The sequence below is a fragment of the Venturia canescens genome, chromosome 9 (assembly GCF_019457755.1).
Source record: "Venturia canescens isolate UGA chromosome 9, ASM1945775v1, whole genome shotgun sequence".
NCBI lineage: Eukaryota > Metazoa > Arthropoda > Insecta > Hymenoptera > Ichneumonidae > Venturia > Venturia canescens.
The window spans coordinates 1,119,465-1,140,437 of record NC_057429.1 but is presented as its reverse complement, the minus strand read 5'-3'; the positions used below and the strand labels follow the sequence as shown (position 1 = coordinate 1,140,437).

At 37.4% G+C, this 20,973-nt stretch overlaps 1 protein-coding gene across 1 annotated transcript; it reads right to left on the bottom strand.

Moving 5' to 3' along the window:
• Positions 1 to 367: 367 nt before the first annotated feature.
• On the bottom strand, positions 368 to 1,846 carry LOC122416215 (putative ubiquitin-like-specific protease 1B). Its single transcript, XM_043428968.1, has one exon. The coding sequence runs from the start codon at positions 1,844 to 1,846 to the stop codon at positions 368 to 370; it is 1,479 nt and encodes a 492-aa protein (XP_043284903.1).
• Between the last annotated feature and the right edge of the window lie 19,127 nt (positions 1,847 to 20,973).

Here is a 20,973-nt window from a genome sequence, read left to right as displayed (position 1 = left end):
TTTTTGCTTTCTAATTCTATTTTCTTTCATAGGTACAAAGTTTCTCGGTAGGTATTCTTTTTTTTTATATTTTTCAGGTGCAGAAATTCCCAAGGACAACGATAGGATGCTTATTTTCAGGTATCATGAAATAAAACACAGGAGAATTTGTTTGAATGTAGCAAAAAATGACGTCTTTTATTGCGTTTTGATTGATTGAAGACGTTTTTACATAATAAAATCATTTAAATAAAATTTAACGAAAACAAGGATATTTGAGATCCTATATCACAGCAGCAAAAGAAAAATATAGAGGGCTTATGACTCCCATGATCTGAACAGAAAAATACTTAGAATTGAGTATAATCAAAGGAATGTCGTAACGACTTCACTCTTCCATTTTTCCTGCTTCCAATTCTCTCCTCATTTTTTTTCTGATTTGAGGTATCTCTTCCTGCGAGAATGTCATTTCCCTATTAAGGATCTCGTATTTGGCATATTGGCATGTGAACACCCCACAGTCATACCCATTTCGCTGTCGAGGAATATCTTTTTTTGTCGCCAGAATCCATTCATCCTTTTTGATTTGTTCTTCTCCCTTATTCTTCGCCTCTTCGACCAGGTATTCCCGAAGGGTAGCCAAATACTTCGGGTTGTCTCGGCCGAAACTATCGTAATAAACGATAGTTTTTTTTAGAAAATTAATAACCGCGAGACACCAGTGATTCCCTAGGTTGATCGGGACAATCATCTTCTCGAATTTAAAAATATGGACATTTTTAGTCCATCTCTTGATGGCATCGTATCCATTGAGGTAGAGTCGCGGAAAGAAAAAGGAATTCATGACAGATGTCCTCTCGTCCTTGATCATTTCCATGTAGCAATTAATGATCTCGTCATTTAACCAATTTGTTCCACTCAAAGTCTCGAGATCTTGTGGTTTTATTTCTCTCTTTATCTTCTTCGTTTGTTTTTCCTCGTGGTTATCTGTTCTCTTCTTCTTGTTTTCGTCATTGTTAATGTTATTGTAGTTGTTTTCTGTGTTCTCCTTGTCTTCTCCTTTTGTCTCCTTCTTTATCTTCTTTGTTTCTTGTTGTCCGTCGTTTTCGTTTCCTTTTCTCTTTTTTTTATCATTGACATTGTTATTGTTCCCTTCATTTTCTTTTTCGTTAATGATGTTACTATCATTGTTTCTGTCATCATCTTTTTTTATCGCCTCCTTAATCTTCTTTACCTGTTTTTTTTCGTCATTGCTCGTGCTTTTCCTTTTGTTTTCGTTGTTGTCATTCTTTTTTTCTATGTCTTGTTTCGTTATCTCTTCTTTGCTCCTCTTCACTTGTTTTTCAGCACGATCGTCTGTCCTTTTCCTCTTGTTGTCAATGTTGCTACTGTCGTTGTTTTGTGTGTTTTCTTTTTCGTCCTCGACCCACACAAATTCTCCTGCTCCCCATCCCTTCCATTCTTCCCCCTTATCATCTACCTCCCTTATCGGGGAAAGCATTTCCGGCACCCTAAATTCATTCTCTTGCCGGATCAAGAACCATTTGCGAGATATGTACCTGAGAAGCATATCTCGGTTCGGTCTCCTGGATTCCTCGATTTCGATTTTGTGCAAGACCCATTCGGTCTGCACCCCCTTCTCTTTCGTTGAAAACGCGGTCTGCGTTTTGACGCTCTGCATGCGTCTTTTTGACGCGTGCGGGCGAACCACGGCGATTACTATGACGTCATCTTCTTCCTCTTTCTTTCTTCTTATTTCCCTCAAGATTTCTACCTCCTTTTCCTCATTCATCCATTCTCCCCTTCCTCCGTCCGTCTGTTGTGCGAAGTCTTTTCGCACGACTTCAGTTTGTGTGCTAGCGTCCATCTTCATGCCTATGTACGTCCAGAGAAATTTTTCCACTCATTCCTATTTCCTTTTGTTCTTCTATCCTCTACTTACTTTTTCGTTATTCCTCATGCTGTTCATGCCTAAATCATTATTCGTTACCTGTCTTTGCGCCTAAAGTACTCCTAAATCCTTCCAAATTCCTTCGCTTTGATCTGCACACTACGTCCGTCTCGGCCAAGCGTCGGTTGTCGAATGACGACTTGACATGGCGGGCGGACCTCGCTAACGCTCGTGAGTTCGGCTGCTAACAGCGCCACTCGCCGATCGTGGATACTTCGGGAACTAATGCCTAAAACTTCGTTTTCATGAACTTCCTGTCGTGCCGAAAGCATGACGCAATCGCAAACTTCTCAAATTGTGTTTTTGGTTGTTTAAATGAATTCTATTGTTAATTAACTTGAACAGTCGAGTAATTATGGCTCTCTAATGCAATATCTACCCTTTTTTGTGATGTCTTTGAAATTTCTAATAAAAATGAGTTTTGTCATTGTTTATTGCTCTTATTGCTAACAAAATGCTTCAGTATTGTGATTCTTTCTTTTCCTTCCATTATTATTAAATTTTCTCGAGTTTTTATGCGTTTTTCTGATTTTTAAATAGTCCCGTAGAAGAAATACGGATGGAGAATGCGTAACGGTTTTGTATGACGCTTAACGTGAAATTTTGAAATTTTTATTGTAATTTGGCAATTTTTTGCATTGGAATCGTTTGGAAATAATATGAAAAGATTTGTTACATAGTTAATTTAAATACATCCCGGTAATTTTACTCGGAATCAGCAAATTTCATTAATTTTTGTATTTCTTAAGATTCGCGGCATGGTACATCCCTCTTTCCACTTCAGTTTCCGGATTTTCAAGAATAAATGTTGCAGCAGCTATTTGCTTTTTAATTCTATACGGTCCCTCGTAAATTGAAAAGAATTTCGCCATTTTTTTGTTAACTGGGTCGCTTACGTTGCACGCTTTTGCTAATACTAGGTCACCCTCGTTAAATTCAACCAATTTGTGTTTTTGATCAAATTTTCGAGCTCTTTCTCTACCTTTTCTCGTGATTCTTTCCCTAGCAAGCATTAATTTGGCTTCGATCCCTTCCTCCTCATCAAATCGGTCATCTTTTTCTATCTGTATCCAGTTCTTCCAAATTCTCTGTGGTTTTATGTTTCTCTGAATCTCGACCGGCGTCATTTCTGTTATCTCGTGATGAGTTTCATTCATACAATCCTCTATTACTCGAACCCATTTTAGCCAATCTGTGTGCTTATCGGTCAAAAACGTTCTGAAAAATCTCCCTATCTCTCTATTCACTCTTTCTACTATATTTCCCTGAGGATGACGAATGGAAGAAAATACTGGCTGAATCCCCTCACTGGCTAATTTCCCTAACCATAATCGTGAAGTAAATTGTGTGCCATGGTCAAATTGCAATTTCTTAGGTTTGCCGAATTCCGGAATATAGTGATTGAAAATCTTATTAATAGTTGCCGGCGCTGTCGCCGCTTTGAGAGGATATAAAACTACGTATTTCGAAAACGCATCTATTGTTACAAGGATGTGTTTCATTCCACCCTTTGTGACTGGTAAGGGACCGAAAAAATCGATTGACACAATATCTCCCGGTCCCTCCGGAATGATATTTTGCTGTGCCGCATAAGAATTCTGGTTAGGAACTTTATTTCTCTGACAAGAATCGCATGAACCAAGAATTTGTCTAATTATGCGGTATAATCTCGGGTAAGTGAAATCTTCTTTTATTATTTTCCAAACTTTTTTCGCGCCTACATGTCCATACATTTTGTGTGTTTCAGATACGAGAAGATGGAGGATCTCTCGTGGCAAAACGATTTTCCAGGAGTCAGGATTTATTTTTTTCAATAAAATGTTGTTTTTGATTTGATATTTATCGTCTTGTTCATTTTGTATCCTCTCCCTAATTTCCCTGATCTTATCTTCTCTTTCTTGCCAAAGTCCTACCTGCCGAATCATTTGTTCTAATTCCTGCGACGGTTTGATTGCCAACATTGTGCTAATTACCAATTCTTTTCCTTTCCGCCCCCCAGTATCAGGTGGATTTAATCGACTCAAAACATCCGCTACTACATTTCGATTTCCCGGACAAAACTCGAATTCAATATCGTAATCTTGGATAGCGAGAATCCATCTTGTTAATCTCTCATTTAACAGTTGACAATTTTTTAGGAATGTAATGGCCCGATGATCAGTGATTACTTTAATTTTTGCTCCGAGCAAATACGTTCTGAATTTTTTTAAAGACCAAACAATCGCGAGCAACTCTTTCTCTGTAGTCGTATAAGCTAATTCGGGACCCTTGAGCGTACGGCTCGCAAACATTATTACCCTTAAATCATTATTTTCGTCTTTTTGAGCCAGGGTGCCCCCCAAAGCATAGCTACTCGCATCAGTTTGCAAAATAAATTCTCTTTCTGGATCAGGATGCGTTAGAAGAACGTTATCAACAAATAAATCTTTAATCTTTTGAAAAGCGATTTTTTCTTCTTCCTCCCATCGCCATTTTGTCTCTTTTTTCAGCAATTTTAAAAGTGGAATAGTTTCCTCGGCATGTTTTTTCGTGAATTTAGTATAGTAATTAATTAAACCCAAGAATCCCCTTAACTGCTTTAAATTTCTGGGTGGCGGAAACTCATGAATGGCTTGTATTTTCTCTGGTTGTGGCTTTATGCCTCTAGTCGTCAAGATGTGTCCTAAAAATTCTACTTCTCGCCTGAAAAATTTTGCTTTATTCAATTTTATTGTCATCCCGTGTTGTTGTAATCTTTCTAAAAGCTCATCTAAATGTCTCATGTGTTCATCGAAATTTGATGAAATACACAACAAATCGTCGACAAAATTTATGACGTGATCCCCCAGACCGTAAAGAATTATATCAAGAGCTCGCAATAACGCGGCCGTACTTGTTTTGAGCCCAAATGGCGTTACTTTGAATTCGTAGACTTTTCCCCTGTATCTGAATGCTGTGTACTTCATCGAATCTGGATGGAGTGGGATCTGCCAAAAACTATTTGTTAAATCGAGGGTTGTCATTACTTTTGCCGAATGGCATTTCTGAAAAATTTCTTCCATGTTCGGGACTGATTCGTGGTCATTTGCCATTACCTGATTTAATTTTCGCGCGTCTAAACAAAGTCTAACTGAGCCGTCTTTCTTTATGACAGGAATTATCGGGTTTATCCAGGGACTATTTGATCTCTGAATCATTCCGTAATCTAACAATTTCTCTATCTCCCTGTCTACTTTTTCCCTATGCATTAAAGGTACCTCATAAGCGTGTGCAACGATCGGCGTATCCGTCGTAATATCTAATCGATGTTCGTAAACCGAAATTCTTCCTGTGGTCTTACGAAAAACTTCCTTTCTATTCCATATTACTCGTTTGTGAATTTCTTTTTCACTCTCCGAAAGTTCAGTCTGTCCCACAATTTCATCTATTTCTTCAAAAGTTATTTCCTCACTGTTTCTATCGTCAAAAATCAAATTTTGTATTGGCTCAAAAATTTTTTCAATATTCTCTTTTTCAACACCTCTTCCTTGCTCTGGCTCAAAAATGTTTTCTTCAATCTTGTAAAATGCCTCCATGAATTCATTATCCTCTACATCTTCAATTTCATTTAAATTCTTCCAAAATTTCCCATTAACTTTATTTTCAATGTCTCCACTATTTTCATCTCCCTCAAATTCCTCTTTTTCAAAAATTATTTCAACTTCTTTTTCAAAAACTCCAACCATTTTTTCTTTCTTCAAAATTTCTTTTTCAATAGGCCCTTTAGTGGGTACAACATCAATGACATCGTTGTATTTGACTCGTAAAGACATTTCTTCCAAATCAATCAAACTTTTAAGCGGTTGCAAGGAATCAACACCAAGCAACACGTCTCTAATTAAACCAGGGATAATTAAAAATTTAATGTACGTTTTTACTTTTCCAATTTCAGTTCTCGCCATTATTTGATTTTTGACTTTTGTCGTTTTCCCTTTTATCGCACCCTTTACCGTCACTCCCGTGACAGGTAGAAGTGGACAATTTTTAAAAATCTCTCTGTTCTCTAAATAAAATTCCTCTGAAATTGTAGTAACTTTCGACCCTGAATCTACTAACGCAGTCACTGTAATACCCTCAATCTTAGCATAAATTTCTGGACATTCTATTATAGGCACCGCTTCTCCATTTATTTCCTCTTCCATTAAAAATTCTCTTGTATCCGTGAAAATTGTATTGATGGCCATTTTAATTTCCTCTGTTTTGTTTGTTTCGCTTCTTTGTTGGAGGTCCTCCGATAAACCGTCCTGCGAATTGTCTTTCTTTTCTTTTTCCACCGTTGTACCTCGTTCCTTTTTCGTTTTTCGTTGATTAATATTTTTGAGCACGGGTACAACGCTTATTCGTTTCCCGCCGCCGAAGTTGAGGGTTGTGGTTCTTGATGAACCTCTATTGCTTGAACTTCTGGTTGTTGTCGTTCGTTAATTTGACGATGATCATTTGGGTTATTCGGCGGTCTGTATCCTCCATTATTCTGTTGCGGTCTCCAGTTCGGATTCTGATTTTGTCGGTTATATCCATTTTGTTGATTGTTGTTTCCATTATTGCGATTTTGCTGAGGATATCCGTTGTTTTGTCGCTGATTATAATTTTGTTGGTAATTTCCGTTGTTAGGCCTTTGGTTATAATTCTGCTGGTAGTTTCGGTTCTGTTGATTGTTCCAGCCATTGTTATTGTTGTATCCCCCGTTGTTTGGCCGATTATTCTGATTCCAATTCGGGTTGCCACGATTGAAATTATTTTGATAGCCTCCTTGGTTGTTCCAATTATTTTGCTGCGGCATGCGGAACGGTCTCTGTTCGTTTTTATTTTGATTTTGGGATGTCTGCGTTGCTTCTTTTTCTTTTTTGGAATTGATTGGTCCATGCCGATCCATTTTCCCCAGAAATTCAATTAATTGTTCGAGGGTTTTGAATCCTCGGCTGATAATCGTTGCTTGGATTTCGTCCGTGTAGTGTTGCGAAAGTGATGCAATTATATCCTCATCACTGGGAGGAGGGATGAGATCCTTTGCAGCCCCGAAGATATGGATCGTGTACTCCACCTTGGATATTTTATTGTCCTTGTCGGAATAGTGTCCGAATTCGAGGTCCTTTCTCACTTTCCTTTGAACATCCATACTCCAGAATCGCTCCACGAATTTCTTCTCCACTTCATCAAAATCCTCAACGCGGTCCTCGATGAGCACCCACCATTCCTTTGCCGCTTTCTCCAGACATTGTCCCAATAAATATTTCATTTCAGTTATGGTGGGGTTGGTAACCTCACAATACCTCCGAAATTCTTTGATGAATTTCATTGGTCTCTTTTTTTCAGATCCGTCGTACGTAGGTGGTTTAATTTTAATTTTATTCGGATGCATGTCCATCGGCAGCATCGTCCCAGTCCGTTCTCTTCTTTCTTCTTCCGGTTCCTCCTCAGATTCGTCGTCAGAAACTTCTTTGTTCGGTTTCTGGACAATCCTCGTACTTTCCGTGTTTGGACTTTCAATTTTGTCCTTCTGCTCAAGGTTTTCGACCCTTTTTCTGATCGCGTTTATATTCAGTTGCATTTGAGCAACACTCACCTCGACCACAGCACTCTTCGACTCGTTGTCCTGGACGATTTTTGTCAAGCCCGTGACATGTCGTTTAATTGGTTCGTATATTTGGTGAACCTCACTAGCGATTGTGGCTTGCATTGTCTTGAATTTCTCTGTGAATTCAGACCTCAAGTCTAGGTTTGCCTGATTATTTCGGGCGATCTCGTTTGCCATGCTCTGCACTTGAGTCTTCATCTCTTTCATCGCATCTATTAAACTCATTAATAGTTCATGATTTAATTCACTAAACTCTATCCTTCCCCTATTTGATCCGGGAGTGCCAAATTCCTCTAACTTAATATCCCCGGGATTCTCGTCAATTTTCTCTAACTGTAAACCAAAATTACCCCGAGATTCGTTAAAAATATCCCCGGCTCCTGGAGGAGGAATCGAGGTAGTTAAATCGACATTTTGAACACCTGCACCATTGTCCTCGGGATTCTGAAACCCGGAATCTCTCGCTGTTTCGTCTCTCTCGGTCTTTTCCGCCATTTTTTGTATAACCAATAATTTACAGTTAAGCAAAAGTAAAGAATATCTCCACGTTTCCCCGCGATACCTGCCCCACGTTGGGCGCCAGTTGTAACGAAACGCTCTTGCCGACCTGGCCTGAACGCCGCCACGCGTCGGTTCGAGCAACCTAAATAATAAGGAGCAGGTATGAAGGAAAACGCGGAAACCAAGAATTCTTGTGGAAAATTAAAATAATCAAATTTATTCAAATAACTGATTGAATTTTGACAAAAATAAAAAGCTTCACGATTGCTTTTGATGATTAAAACAGTTTGGTGTTTTGTTTTTATATTGTCTTGCGTTGTTCTACCGGATCAGGCGAGAGAAAGACCCGAAAGACCCGAAAACGTTGCAAATTCTCTGTCTGAGAAATTTTAAGTTTCTCAATTTTCGAATTTTAAAGTGTACAAAGAAAAAACTGTAAATCGCAAAAAACCCGAAAATCAATGTCTATCGCACGCTGTATTTCGCGAAACTCTATATTCCCGATGTCCTGTCTCGCTTGTTTTTCTCTATTAAAATAAATGAATCCAAGAGGATCTCTTTGCTTTACAATTTCTCAATTTTGTTTTGACTCGATATAATTTTAACTCAACCTATCGCCTCTTGGATTTTTTTTGTTAATTTTCTAAATTGGGCTAGATCTCCGTACCCGACCAATTCGGACAAGAATTTTATCAAATTTGAATTTAAAATTTAATTTACAAAATTATTACAGCTCTGCTCTTAACAATCATAAGATAACAAAATAGAATCTACTATGGAATATGACAGGATAACGTAGACCACAGGCTCTGGGATTGAAACGTCACCGAATCGCTCCGAGATCCTGTGCATCTACTAGGTTAGGTAATTCACCGTCCACGGGCTCTGGGATTGAAACGTCGCCGAATCGCTCCGAGATCCCGTGCAACGGAAATTCGGGAAGACTAAGAGTGGACCCTGGACTCTGGGATTGAAACGTCACCGAATCGCTCCGAGATTCCTGGCATCCAGGAAAATTTGGAAATTTTTGAGGTTAGGTGCGGACCCTGGACTCTGGGATTGAAACCTCACCGAATCGCTCCGAGATTCCAGGCATCCAGGAAAATTTAGGATAGGAATTTATGAGTCTTGAGCAGAGTGCTTGGTTAGTACTGTAAGAGAGAGAGGTCCGAGTTGATCCTTGAGGCCGGGAGAACTGCATGCCGAATGAGTCGCGCAGCGCTTCTTATACCCCGTTCCCCACCATGAAATTCTCGAGCGCCGAGAATCTCAGTTTTCGACCGGTTCTGCGCATCAACTTGTTACGCCCTCTCCGATTGGCCCGTTGCCATGATTCGCGATCTACCGTTGGTCGAGCGGGCTAGCATACGATGCGCAGACTACCGCTTTTTATGATTTACAGCTTATTCCGATGTTAAACAATAAAAACTTCAATTTGATCAATTATTACTCAATTTCTTCTTTTATTTGGCATTGTTATTTCATTTAATATGATTTGAATAATTACAATCGCGAAAAGTCACGTACACGTCCTATAGCCCATTAACGCTCTGCCCGCGCATGCGTCGTAGTCGCTTTTTACATTTTTCACTTGTGATCGTTTTTTATACTATTAATTTGACTTGTGATAATTTTCCTTAGACTCCTGTTATTTTTCTGTAAATTTTGATCATATTCACGTGCTCAGGCGACTTAAAATAAGAAAATGCAAAAAGAATTAATCTTTGAAAATATAGCGCGGCGAAGTTCAGAGCGGCGCCGGTAGCCCCGCTCGGGCTCATGCCTACCGGCCTAAGATGGCCGTCACCTGTCAACAACGACGAGCGTGGTCGCCGCGATGTTTTGTCCGCGATCTAAAGATCGCGGAGTTTCGTTAGTTTCGACGGGCTCGGGCCGTCTCGCGTGTGCTTCGTTACAGTATAGTCATTCGGCATTTAGTCGTTCGGCGTATAGTCGCCGGCATTTTGTCATGAAACCACGAGTTTTAGAATTAAACTTCTCACTTTGACTTACTACCCAGCGAATAGACTGGGATAAGGTTCGCAATTTCTATGCGAATTTTACGTGAATTCCAAGCTTTTGCATTAAAGTTACATAATGATCCTAATGGTTTTTGCCACTGTAACTTTTTTAACTATTACTGTAACGAAAAAAACTTTAATTTCATGTTCATTTTAGTCGTTTTCTCCGACACGGTTCTAACTCAGTTCAATTCTTTTCATATTATAGTTGATTCTATAAATATTTTCATATAGTTTATTCTTTACAGTAGGCTAAACCGAGTTTAAACTTATATTAACGTTGGAAAAAACCGGCGCTGGTGTGTTTAAATAATAAATATATACATTCAAAATTGAATGCCACCTGGTGAGAAAAAATTTGAAAACTCACACCCTCATCTCAAAGGATCATATTTCTGCGCCTCATTTCCCCACTCATTATTCAACCGACGGCAACAGGAGAGTAAGTAAAGTTTGTTGAATTTCGATTAAATAAATTATTATTTATAAAATCTATTAATGTCGTTGTCAATTTTAATGTTATAGAGGATCATCGAAAATGGGTGACAACCAGATTGCCGGAGGCGGGCAGGTCGAGAACGGTGGACAGGCCGAGAACGGTGGGCAGGCCGACCAGCCCATTGTCGAGGTCGAGCCACGCGGTGATGGCGATCGGCAACCGCCAGAACCGCAACAAGTCGGCGAGGAGCTCGATATGAAAAAAAAATATCGTAAGTAACAATGAAGTCGAATATGTTTATTTATTTTATGATTAAACCACCGTCAAAGTGTCGAGTGGCTATGATACTTACCCAGTTTGTTTACTTTTCAATTACAGATCGGGGAACGAGAGCTGGTTGGCGGGTTCGCGAAGCGAAAAAAATTGACTTTTTGGCCCGTCTAAATGAACGGATGGGCCAAATTGTCGCCGACCGGTATCGCAGCAATTGGCGAGGTAGTCGTGGCGGTCGACGACATGGACGAGGTAAGAAAAAAAAAACCATCGAATCGTTCTCCGATTAATGTAAAAATGGTTCGTCAATTTTTCTGATTGTTTTTGTATTTTTTTTGTTTCAGAATCTTCATGAATGCGACTATTTTTTGAAACGTTTTTTAAATAAATAAATAAAAATAAACTCAAAAGACTTCATCGCATTTTTATTCACCAGTAAATTTTCCCAAGCCATACTTCCCTCAGTTCCTTATACCAAAAAAATACTTACTGCTCCTCACATCAATAATCAGAAAGCATTATGTTGCGCAGTGCTTAATTGTGTATCGATTAAAGATGTACCACAATATTTATTGTCAAGTTTCCATATAAACATTATCAAGTTTCCATAAAACATTATACGCAATACTTTATATACGCAGTATTTAATTGTGTATCGATTGAAGATGTACCGCAGTATTGACATAAGTTTTTATAAAAAAATCAGACCGCACTGGAGAAAGTGCACCATAGCATAGACCGTAAGAATTTTTTATGAGAACTATTAGAACCATACTGCAGTGCACTTTCTCTGGTGCATTCTAATTTTTGGGAATAAAAATGAAATGAAATGAAAATGAAAACTTTCTACGGTTAATAATATGGTACATCGTTAATCGATACACAATTAATAAGTGCTGCGCAATACAATAGTTCCTGATTGTTGATGCTAGGGACTACTTTTATAATTCATACGTACCTGGGTTTCATTTCGAAACAATGATTCTTCCAAAAACTCTTCCAGTAGCAATGAGCGTAGTGAAAATTCCATTATGACTATCCAAATGTAGCCAACTGTTCGAAAATCAGTTTTTGAGGTCCTTTTCAATTACCTACTGATCAAATGATTATTGCAGTGGAGAATTGTACATTGACTCAGCTTTAGTTAAATGCTATGAAAAATTTTAAAAATGTTTGACTAGGTTTCATCGAGATTTTATTCATGAGAAATAGAACAGCAACAAAACTTTATCACCAACAGCGACCGTGCCTGTTTCAATGCATCCGGAAACACAGAAGCCTGAGCCCAGCCTTGAAAACATCATTTACAGAAAATTGGAAAGGTTCGCTAATGGGACGTTCCGGGCATTTGAAGCGGTCTATGAAAGTACAAATAAAATTTAAAGGACAAATAAAGTTCTTTGAAACCTGCTTGTTTTAAAAATAAATTGAACTTTTCAACAATCTCGTCGAATCTCTCCTTCGACCAATCGACTGTGTCAAGTTTGTTCACAACAATAGCCAGTTGTGAAATACCAATGTAAATCGAAAGTCGTAAAAATCAAAATAAAATGAGCGTTCAAACGGTAAATTATTATAATTAATAAGAGTAAATAAATAGAGTTCAAAGTAAATGGTTTGAGTTTTTGGAATAAAAGTCGTTGAGGGGACGAGCGCGAAATAACGATTGTACTGGTTACGAAAAGTTGAAGAATGTTATTCATCATCGCCTCCGCAAATGCGCGAGTACCAAGCAGTCAGGGGATGGAGTAGAAAAGTCGAAACGTTTGATTTTCTCGTTGATTATAGATTTTTTTCTAACATAAGGTTCACGAAATTGCCAACGTTTGCAAAGCGTTCGACCAAATAGGGAAGCCATTTTGTAATAATATCGGAGTTTCACGTTTTGCATGTAGCTCAAATTCAATTTGCATCCCTCACCGGGGATACTGTATTTCATATCGACGTAAATGTTTAATTGTTGGTGATCAATCGTGGGTGAAATTGAAGCAATGGAATTCTCGAGTACCGATCGATCTTTTGATATTTTTTCTTTGTTCTTTATAAATTTTTGGTTTGATTTAAATTCGCTAGATCGCAAAGCAGTCGTCAAATCAATCGTCCAATTATTTGCAATCAGGCTCCTATCACCACTCATTTTTTCAAGTTCCGAGCTTAAATTTTCTTTCTCGTTTTCTTCGATCGGTGTATCGCTTGTTTCCGGCATTGTTAGAGGTTCGAGAGAATTCGCGAGTCGGAAAGTTGATGGTGTTGGATGAAATTCTCTGTTTTCTCGACCCCGTGACCACTTCGGAATAACGGAATTTGTTTTTAGTGATGGCAATCCTTTACTGAACAAACTCATCCTCACGAGCCCATTCGAATTATCCGATTTTTGCAAGAGATGAGCCGTTAAATCCGAGAATGTACCAAATACTCTTTCAGTCTCGTCACGCTTCGATACGAATGGTGTTTTTGTACTTATCGTTTTTGCGTAACTCGTCATTGAATCCGTCAAGGAACCGTACGTCTTGGAATTATTTGACGCGGGTACAATATATACCTGCTAAAGCTTCCAGATATTCTTTATAACCATGGTCCGACTCTGAACAAAAAAAAATCAAAGTTATGGATAGAAAGAACAAATGACATTTAATCCCCTTAACAATAAGTTTAAAAAAATGTATGCACCAGTGGTAACTTAGAAAGGAATTTCGTTTAAAACGTCATTCAATGTAGCCTCACTACTGAAATAATGTTGAATTACTTTTTCTACGAGGATCTCTTCGAGGACGAAATCTCCCATAACATTTCTAACTGTTTCCATTGAAATCTCCAATCCAATTGGGAATTTTCATTCTCGGACAATGCAGCTCTTTCTACTTTGTTTGGAGCATGTTCTTTTGATGCCGCAGCCTCATTGCTTTTCACTACTGCAGGTTCCACGAAAATAGAACTAATGTTCTGTTGCTTATGGCGGTCAAAGAGAAACTCTTCAGCTTGAGCGTAAGGAAATTCATTATTATTAATAAGATAACAAAATGATATTAGGATGAATGCTTAATTATAACTATGGCTTGAATTCCATCTAATTTTTAAATGATACAAACAATATAGATACAGTTTTTTTTGGTTAATCTGATTTCAATGAAAAATCCTTATTTTTTATTTGCTAATTCTGAAAAACTGAACATATGGATACGATGCCATAGTTGTGTTGAAAAAGGTGGATTTTAGTTTATGATAATATGAATAAGAATAAATTTGAAACTATCACCGGTGCGATAACAAATGTAGTTTTTCACTGTTACTGAAATAAGATTAAATTCAATATATACCTGTGTTAGCGTCCAAATATTTTTTAGCCATCAATGTCGCTGATGAAATTATGTTGAATTACTTTTTCTACGAGGACCTCTTCGAGGATAGAATCTCCAAGAAAATTTCTAACAGTTTCCATGCAAACCTTCAATTGGGAATTTCCTTTCTTGGACAATGCAGCTCTTTCTGCTTTGTTTGGAGCTTGTTCTTTTGATTCCACAGACTCATTGCTTTTCACTACTGCGGGTTCCACGAAAATAGAACTAATGTTCTGTTGCTTATGGCGGTCAAAGAGAAACTCTTCAGCTTGAGCATAAGGAAATTCATTATTGTTAATTGGATAACAAAATTATATAGAATGAATGATTATTTATAACTATGGCTTGAATTCCATCTAATTTTTATTTAAATCATTGAATGACACAAACAATAAGGAAACAATTTCTTTTGGTTAACCTGATATTGAGAAATATTCAATGAAAAATTATTTTTTATTTTTTGCTAATTCTGAAAATATTTTAAGAGAACTGAAAATATGGATAAGACGCCATAATTGGGTTGAAAAAGATGAATTGTGGTGTATAGTATTATATGAATATGAATAAAGTTGAAACTATAAACAGTACAATAATAAATGCAGTTTTCCACTGTTACTGAAATAAGATTAAATTCAATATATACCTGTGTTAGCTTCCAGATATTTTTTAGCCATTTAATGTCGCTGATGAAATTATGTTGAATTACTTTTTCTACGAGGACCTCTTCGAGGACGAAATCTCCAATAACATTTCTAACTGTTTCCATTGAAATCTCCAATCCAATTAGGAATTTTCTTTCTCGGACAATGCAGCTCTTTCTGCTTTGTTTGGAGCTTGTTCTTTTGATTCCACAGACTCATTGCTTTTCACTAATGCAGGTTCCACGAAAAAAGAACTAATGCTCTGGTGCTTTTGGCGGTCTAAGAGAAACTCTTCAGCTTGAGCGTAAGGAAATTTATTATTATTCATTGGATAACAAAATGATATTAGGATGACTGCTTATTTATAACAATGGCTTGAATTCCATCTAATTTTTAAATGATACAAACAATATAGATACAGTTTTTTTTGGTTAATCTGATATTGAGAAATATTCAATGAAAAATTATTTTTTATTTTTTGCTAATTCTGAAAATATTTTAAGAGAACTGAAAATATGGATAAGACGCCATAATTGGGTTGAAAAAGATGAATTTTGGTGGATAGTATTATATGAATATGAATAAAGTTGAAACTATAAACAGTACAATAATAAATGCAGTTTTCCACTGTTACTGAAATAAGATTAAATTCAATATATACCTGTGTTAGCTTCCAGATATTTTTTAGCCATTTAATGTCGCTGATGAAATTATGTTGAATTACTTTTTCTACGAGGACCTCTTCGAGGACGAAATCTCCAATAACATTTCTAACTGTTTCCATTGAAATCTCCAATCCAATTGGGAATTTTCTTTCTCGGACAATGCAGCTCTTTCTGCTTTGTTTGGAGCTTGTTCTTCTGATGCCGCAGCCTCATTGCTTTTCACTACTGCAGGTTCCACGAAAAAAGAACTAATGCTCTGTTGCTTTTGGCGGTCAAAGAGAAACTCTTCAGCTTGAGCATAAGGAAATTTATTATTATTCATTGGATAACAAAATGATATTAGGATGACTGCTTATTTATAACAATGGCTTGAATTCCATCTAATTTTTAAATGATACAAACAATATAGATACAGTTTTTTTTGGTTAATCTGATTTCAATGAAAAATTCTTATTTTTTATTTGCTAATTCTGAAAAACTGAACATATGGATACGATGCCATAGTTGGGTCGAAAAAGGTGGATTTTAGTGTATGGTATTATAAGAATAAATTTGAGCCTATCACCGGTGCGATAATAAATGTGGTTTTCCACTGTTACTAAAATAAGAGTAATTTGTTTTCAAGCTAGGACAATGAAAAAACTAAATAAAAGTTCTGTTTAAATAATACTGTTCTGTTTAGTATATGGATTGTTAGAATATCGGAGTGATTTAAGATTAATCTTACTATCTTATTAAAACTTACCTGTCATCTTGAAACATGTTAATGCCATGGCCAAATGCATCATAAGCGAGAGCTGAAATGTTCGATCCGTGTCCAACAAAAACACTAAATTTTCCCTTGATCTAAGATTACAGGTTTTGACTGTGCCATCTAGCTGCATAACCAATGTCATCTGTTAAGCGAAGCAACCAAATGGGTAGCCTCCGGAGGTTTAACCGGAAAGAACCTGAGCGTGATTTTGAATTCACATCAATATTAATTTTAGAGTTGTACATTATTTTACTACTGTGAATAGCTTTTTTTGACAACCGAAATCTTTATCAACCAGATTCACACAATTTATACATGTTCATAATTAAAAAATAACTGTACCTTTCCTCCAAGCCTTAAATCCCAAATAAAAACATGTTCACAAGCTCCAACAGCCACAAATCTTCCCTTCTGTCCTTCTAAAAACTGCATTAAGTATAGAACTTGTTATATATTCGAATTTCCTGCGGAAACGTATCGAAAACAACGAATTCAGACGTCTGAATCTGTTGTCGTCAATATTGTTTGGTTAACTCCGTTCGCGTTGACGTCATTTTTTTAATTCGATGTTTCACTCGTCCTATTTTTTTTTATTGATGATAAATTCTTAATTTATATAACAAACACTACTCAGGTTTTTATTTCGCGACATTTTGTGCATTCACAGTACACTTTGTTTAATGTTGATTATAATGCCGCTAGTCCACTTTTGAGGTTGAGTTTTTTTCGGATGTAGTAACGCTCGATCTAATAAAACCGGTGTTAACATGCTTGAAACCGGTGAACTTAATCCGCAATAACCTATTCCGGGTGTCACTCTTGATTTTCTGAGTGTCATCCTATGAAACTATCACTATTGATATTAAAATTATAATAACAGTGCTTGTATTAACTCATTCAGACTAATTTATATTATGGAATAAATTTTTTTTTTATAAACGTCGAATCCCGTTTGTTTTGATCACATGTTTCCAAGAGATTCGGTATCTATCCAACACTTGTAATGACCTCATTTTAAACCAATAAACTCATTTAAACCATTTATATTATGTACTAAATTATATTAATTTTTTTATTTTATCGCAATTCGAATAAATAATAACCGTCAAACTCCGGTTTGTTTTGATTTGACAACACGTTTTCAAGAGACTCGGGGTGCGTTCGACTTGGGCGCTTACACGCTTTAAGCAGTGGTTTGAAGACGCTGAAAGCATGTAAGCGCCCAAGCCGAACGCACCCTCGGTATTACGTCCTTATGCAGAAAATCATTAGTGTTAGTACACCAAATTCAACCAATTGAAATCCCTAGAGCCATAGTTGGTGTTATATACGGACACGCATCTTTGAATGTATTTCGGAAAACAACCAATGAAGAACCAGAGAGGATCCAAGGGGCCTTTGAAGGTATAGGTAACTTTGCGTAATTTTCGACCCGTGCAAAGTTTTTTCTCATCAATTACGTTACTGATCGTATTGATTTTAGGCTCATTCGATAGGGACCTTGAAAATTAGTGTCCAAACCAATTTTCGTTTCATGAAACGTCTTCTCAGCTTCGCGATTCACGAAATTGACATGCAAATTTTACCCCCACTACCGCGAATCGGTTTATTCAGAGATAATATAAAACTCGGCGAGCTCGGGCCAGCAGACGACAGGGCTGTCAATGTACTTGTCCCGAGACTCTACCGAGTCTCTTGATAGGTAATCAGCGATAATCTTTTCTGTTAATCGTTACAAATCAACAATTTTTTCCGACATTTCTATCAGAATCGCAATCCGAGATGCGATTCGAGACCGGAACTGACAATCGAACGATGTCGTTTCTGAACGTTCACAAATATGAAAATTGGTGATCACAAATAAACTTTTGTGAGAATCGCTACAAATTATCAAGATTCACTGACAATTCGAACAGAATCGGTTTCCGACGTGCGATTCGAGATCATAACTTACAATCGAGTGATGTCGTCTCCGAAAGTTCGTATACATGAAAAACGGTGATCACGATAAACTTTTTGTTCAAGTCATCACAAATTAACAAGATTCTATGACATTTCGAACAGAATCGCTTTCTGACGTGCGATTTGAGATCATAACTTACAATCGAGTTATGTCGTTTCCGAACGTGCATAAACATGAAAATTGGTGAACACGGATTGACTTTTGTGTGAATCGATAGAAATTAACAAGATTCACTGACATTTCGTTCTCAATCGCTTTCCGATGTGCTGATCGAGATCATAACCTACAATCGAGTGATGTCGTTTCCGAACGTTCATAAACATGAAAATTTGTGATCACCAATACACTTTTGTGCGAATCGATGGAAATTAACAAGGTTCACGGACATTTCGTTCTGAATAGCTTTCCGATGTGCGAATCGAGATAATACATTACAATCGAGTGATGTCGTTTCCGAACGTTCATAAACATGAAAATTTGTGATCACCCATACACTTTTGTGTGAATCGATACAATTTATCAACATTCACTGACATTTCGAACAGAACAGCTTTCCGACGTGCGATTCGAGATCATAACCTACAATCGAGTGATGTCGTTTCCGAACGTCCATAGACATGAAAATTTGTGATCACCGATACACTTTTGTGCGATTCGATACAAATTAACAAGGTTCACTGACATTTCGTTCTGAAAAGCTTTCCGATGTGCGAATCGAGATAATACATTACAATCGAGTGATGCCGTTTCAGAACGTTCATAAACGTGAAAATTGGAGATCACCGATACACTTTTGTGTGAATCGATACATTTTATCAACATTCACTGACATTTCGAACAGAACAGCTTTCCGACGTGCGATTCGAGATTATAACCTACAATCGAGTGATGTTGTTTCCGAACGTTCATAAACATTAAAATTTGTGATCACCGATACACTTTTGTGCGAATCGACACAAATTAACAAGGTTCACTGACATTTCGTTCTGAATAGCTTTCCGATGTGCGAATCGAGATAATACATTACAATCGAGTGATGTCGTTTCCGAACGTTCATAAACGTGAAAATTGGAGATCACCGATACACTTTTGTGTGAATCGATACATTTTATCAACATTCACTGACATTTCGAACAGAACAGCTTTCCGACGTGCGATTCGAGATTATAACCTACAATCGAGTGATGTCATTTCCGAACGTTCATAAACATGAAAATTTGTGATCACCGATACACTTTTGTGCGAATCGATACAAATTAACAAGATTCACTGACATTTCGTTCTGAATAGCTTTCCGATGTGCGAATCGAGATAATACATTACAATCGAGTGATGTCGTTTCCGAACGTTCATAAACGTGAAAATTGGAGATCACCGATACACTTTTGTGTGAATCGATACATTTTATCAACATTCACTGACATTTCGAACAGAACAGCTTTCCGACGTGCGATTCGAGATTATAACCTACAATCGAGTGATGTCGTTTCCGAACGTTCATAAACATGAAAATTTGTGATCACCGATACACTTTTGTGCAAATCGATACAAATTAACAAGGTTCACGGACATTTCGTTCTGAATAGCTTTCCGATGTGCGAATCGAGATAATTCATTACAATCGAGTGATGTCGTTTCCGAACGTTCATAAACGTGAAAATTGGAGATCACCGATACACTTTTGTGTGAATCGATACAGTTTAACAACATTCACTGACATTTCGAAAAGAGCAGCTTTTCGATGTGCGATTCGATATCATAACTTACAATCGAGTGATGTCGTTTCCGACCGTTCATAAACGTGAAAATTGGAGATCACCGATACACTTTTGTGTGAATCGATTCAATTTAACAACATTCACTGACATTTCGAACAGAACAGCTTTCCGACGTGCGATTCGAGATCATAACCTACAATCGAGTGATGTCGTTTCCGAACGTTCATAAACATAAAAATTTGTGATCACCAATACACTTTTGTGCGAATCGATGGAAATTAACAGGATTCACTGACATTTCGTTCTGAATCGCTTTCCGATGTGCGAATCGAGATAATACATTACAATCGAGTGATGTCGTTTCCGAACGTTCATAAACGTGAAAATTGGAGTTCACCGATACACTTTTGTGTGAATCGATACATTTTATCAACATTCACTGACATTTCGAACAGAACAGCTTTCCGACGTGCGATTCGAGATCATAACCTACAATCGAGTGATGTCGTTTCCGAACGTTCATAGACATGAAAATTTGTGATCACCGATACACTTTTGTGGGATTCGATACGAATTAACAAGGTTCACTGACATTTCGTTCTGAATAGCTTTCCGATGTGCGAATCGAGATAATACATTACAATCGAGTGATGTCGTTTCCGAACGTTCATAAACGTGAAAATTGGAGATCACCGATACACTTTTGTGTGAATCGATACATTTTATCAACATTCACTGACATTTCGAACAGAACCACTTTCCGACGTGCGATTCGAGATTATAACCTACAATCGAGTGATGTCGTTTCCGAACGTTCATAGACATGAAAATTTGTGATCACCGATACACTTTTGTGCGATTCGATACAAATTAACAAGGTTCACTGACATTTCGTTCTGAATAGCTTTCCGATGTGCGAATCGAGATAATACATTACAATCGAGTGATGCCGTTTCCGAACGTTCATAAACGTGAAAATTGGAGATCACCGATACACTTTTGTGTGAATCGATACATTTTATCAACATTCACTGACATTTCGAAAAGAACAGCTTTCCGACGTGCGATTCGAGATTATAACCTACAATCGAGTGATGTCGTTTCCGAACGTTCATAAACATTAAAATTTGTGATCAC

Bases quoted from the DNA above. Each gene is read 5' to 3' on its own strand.
- LOC122416215 (XM_043428968.1), bottom strand. From the start codon at position 1,846: ATGGACGCTAGCACACAAACTGAAGTCGTGCGAAAAGACTTCGCACAA.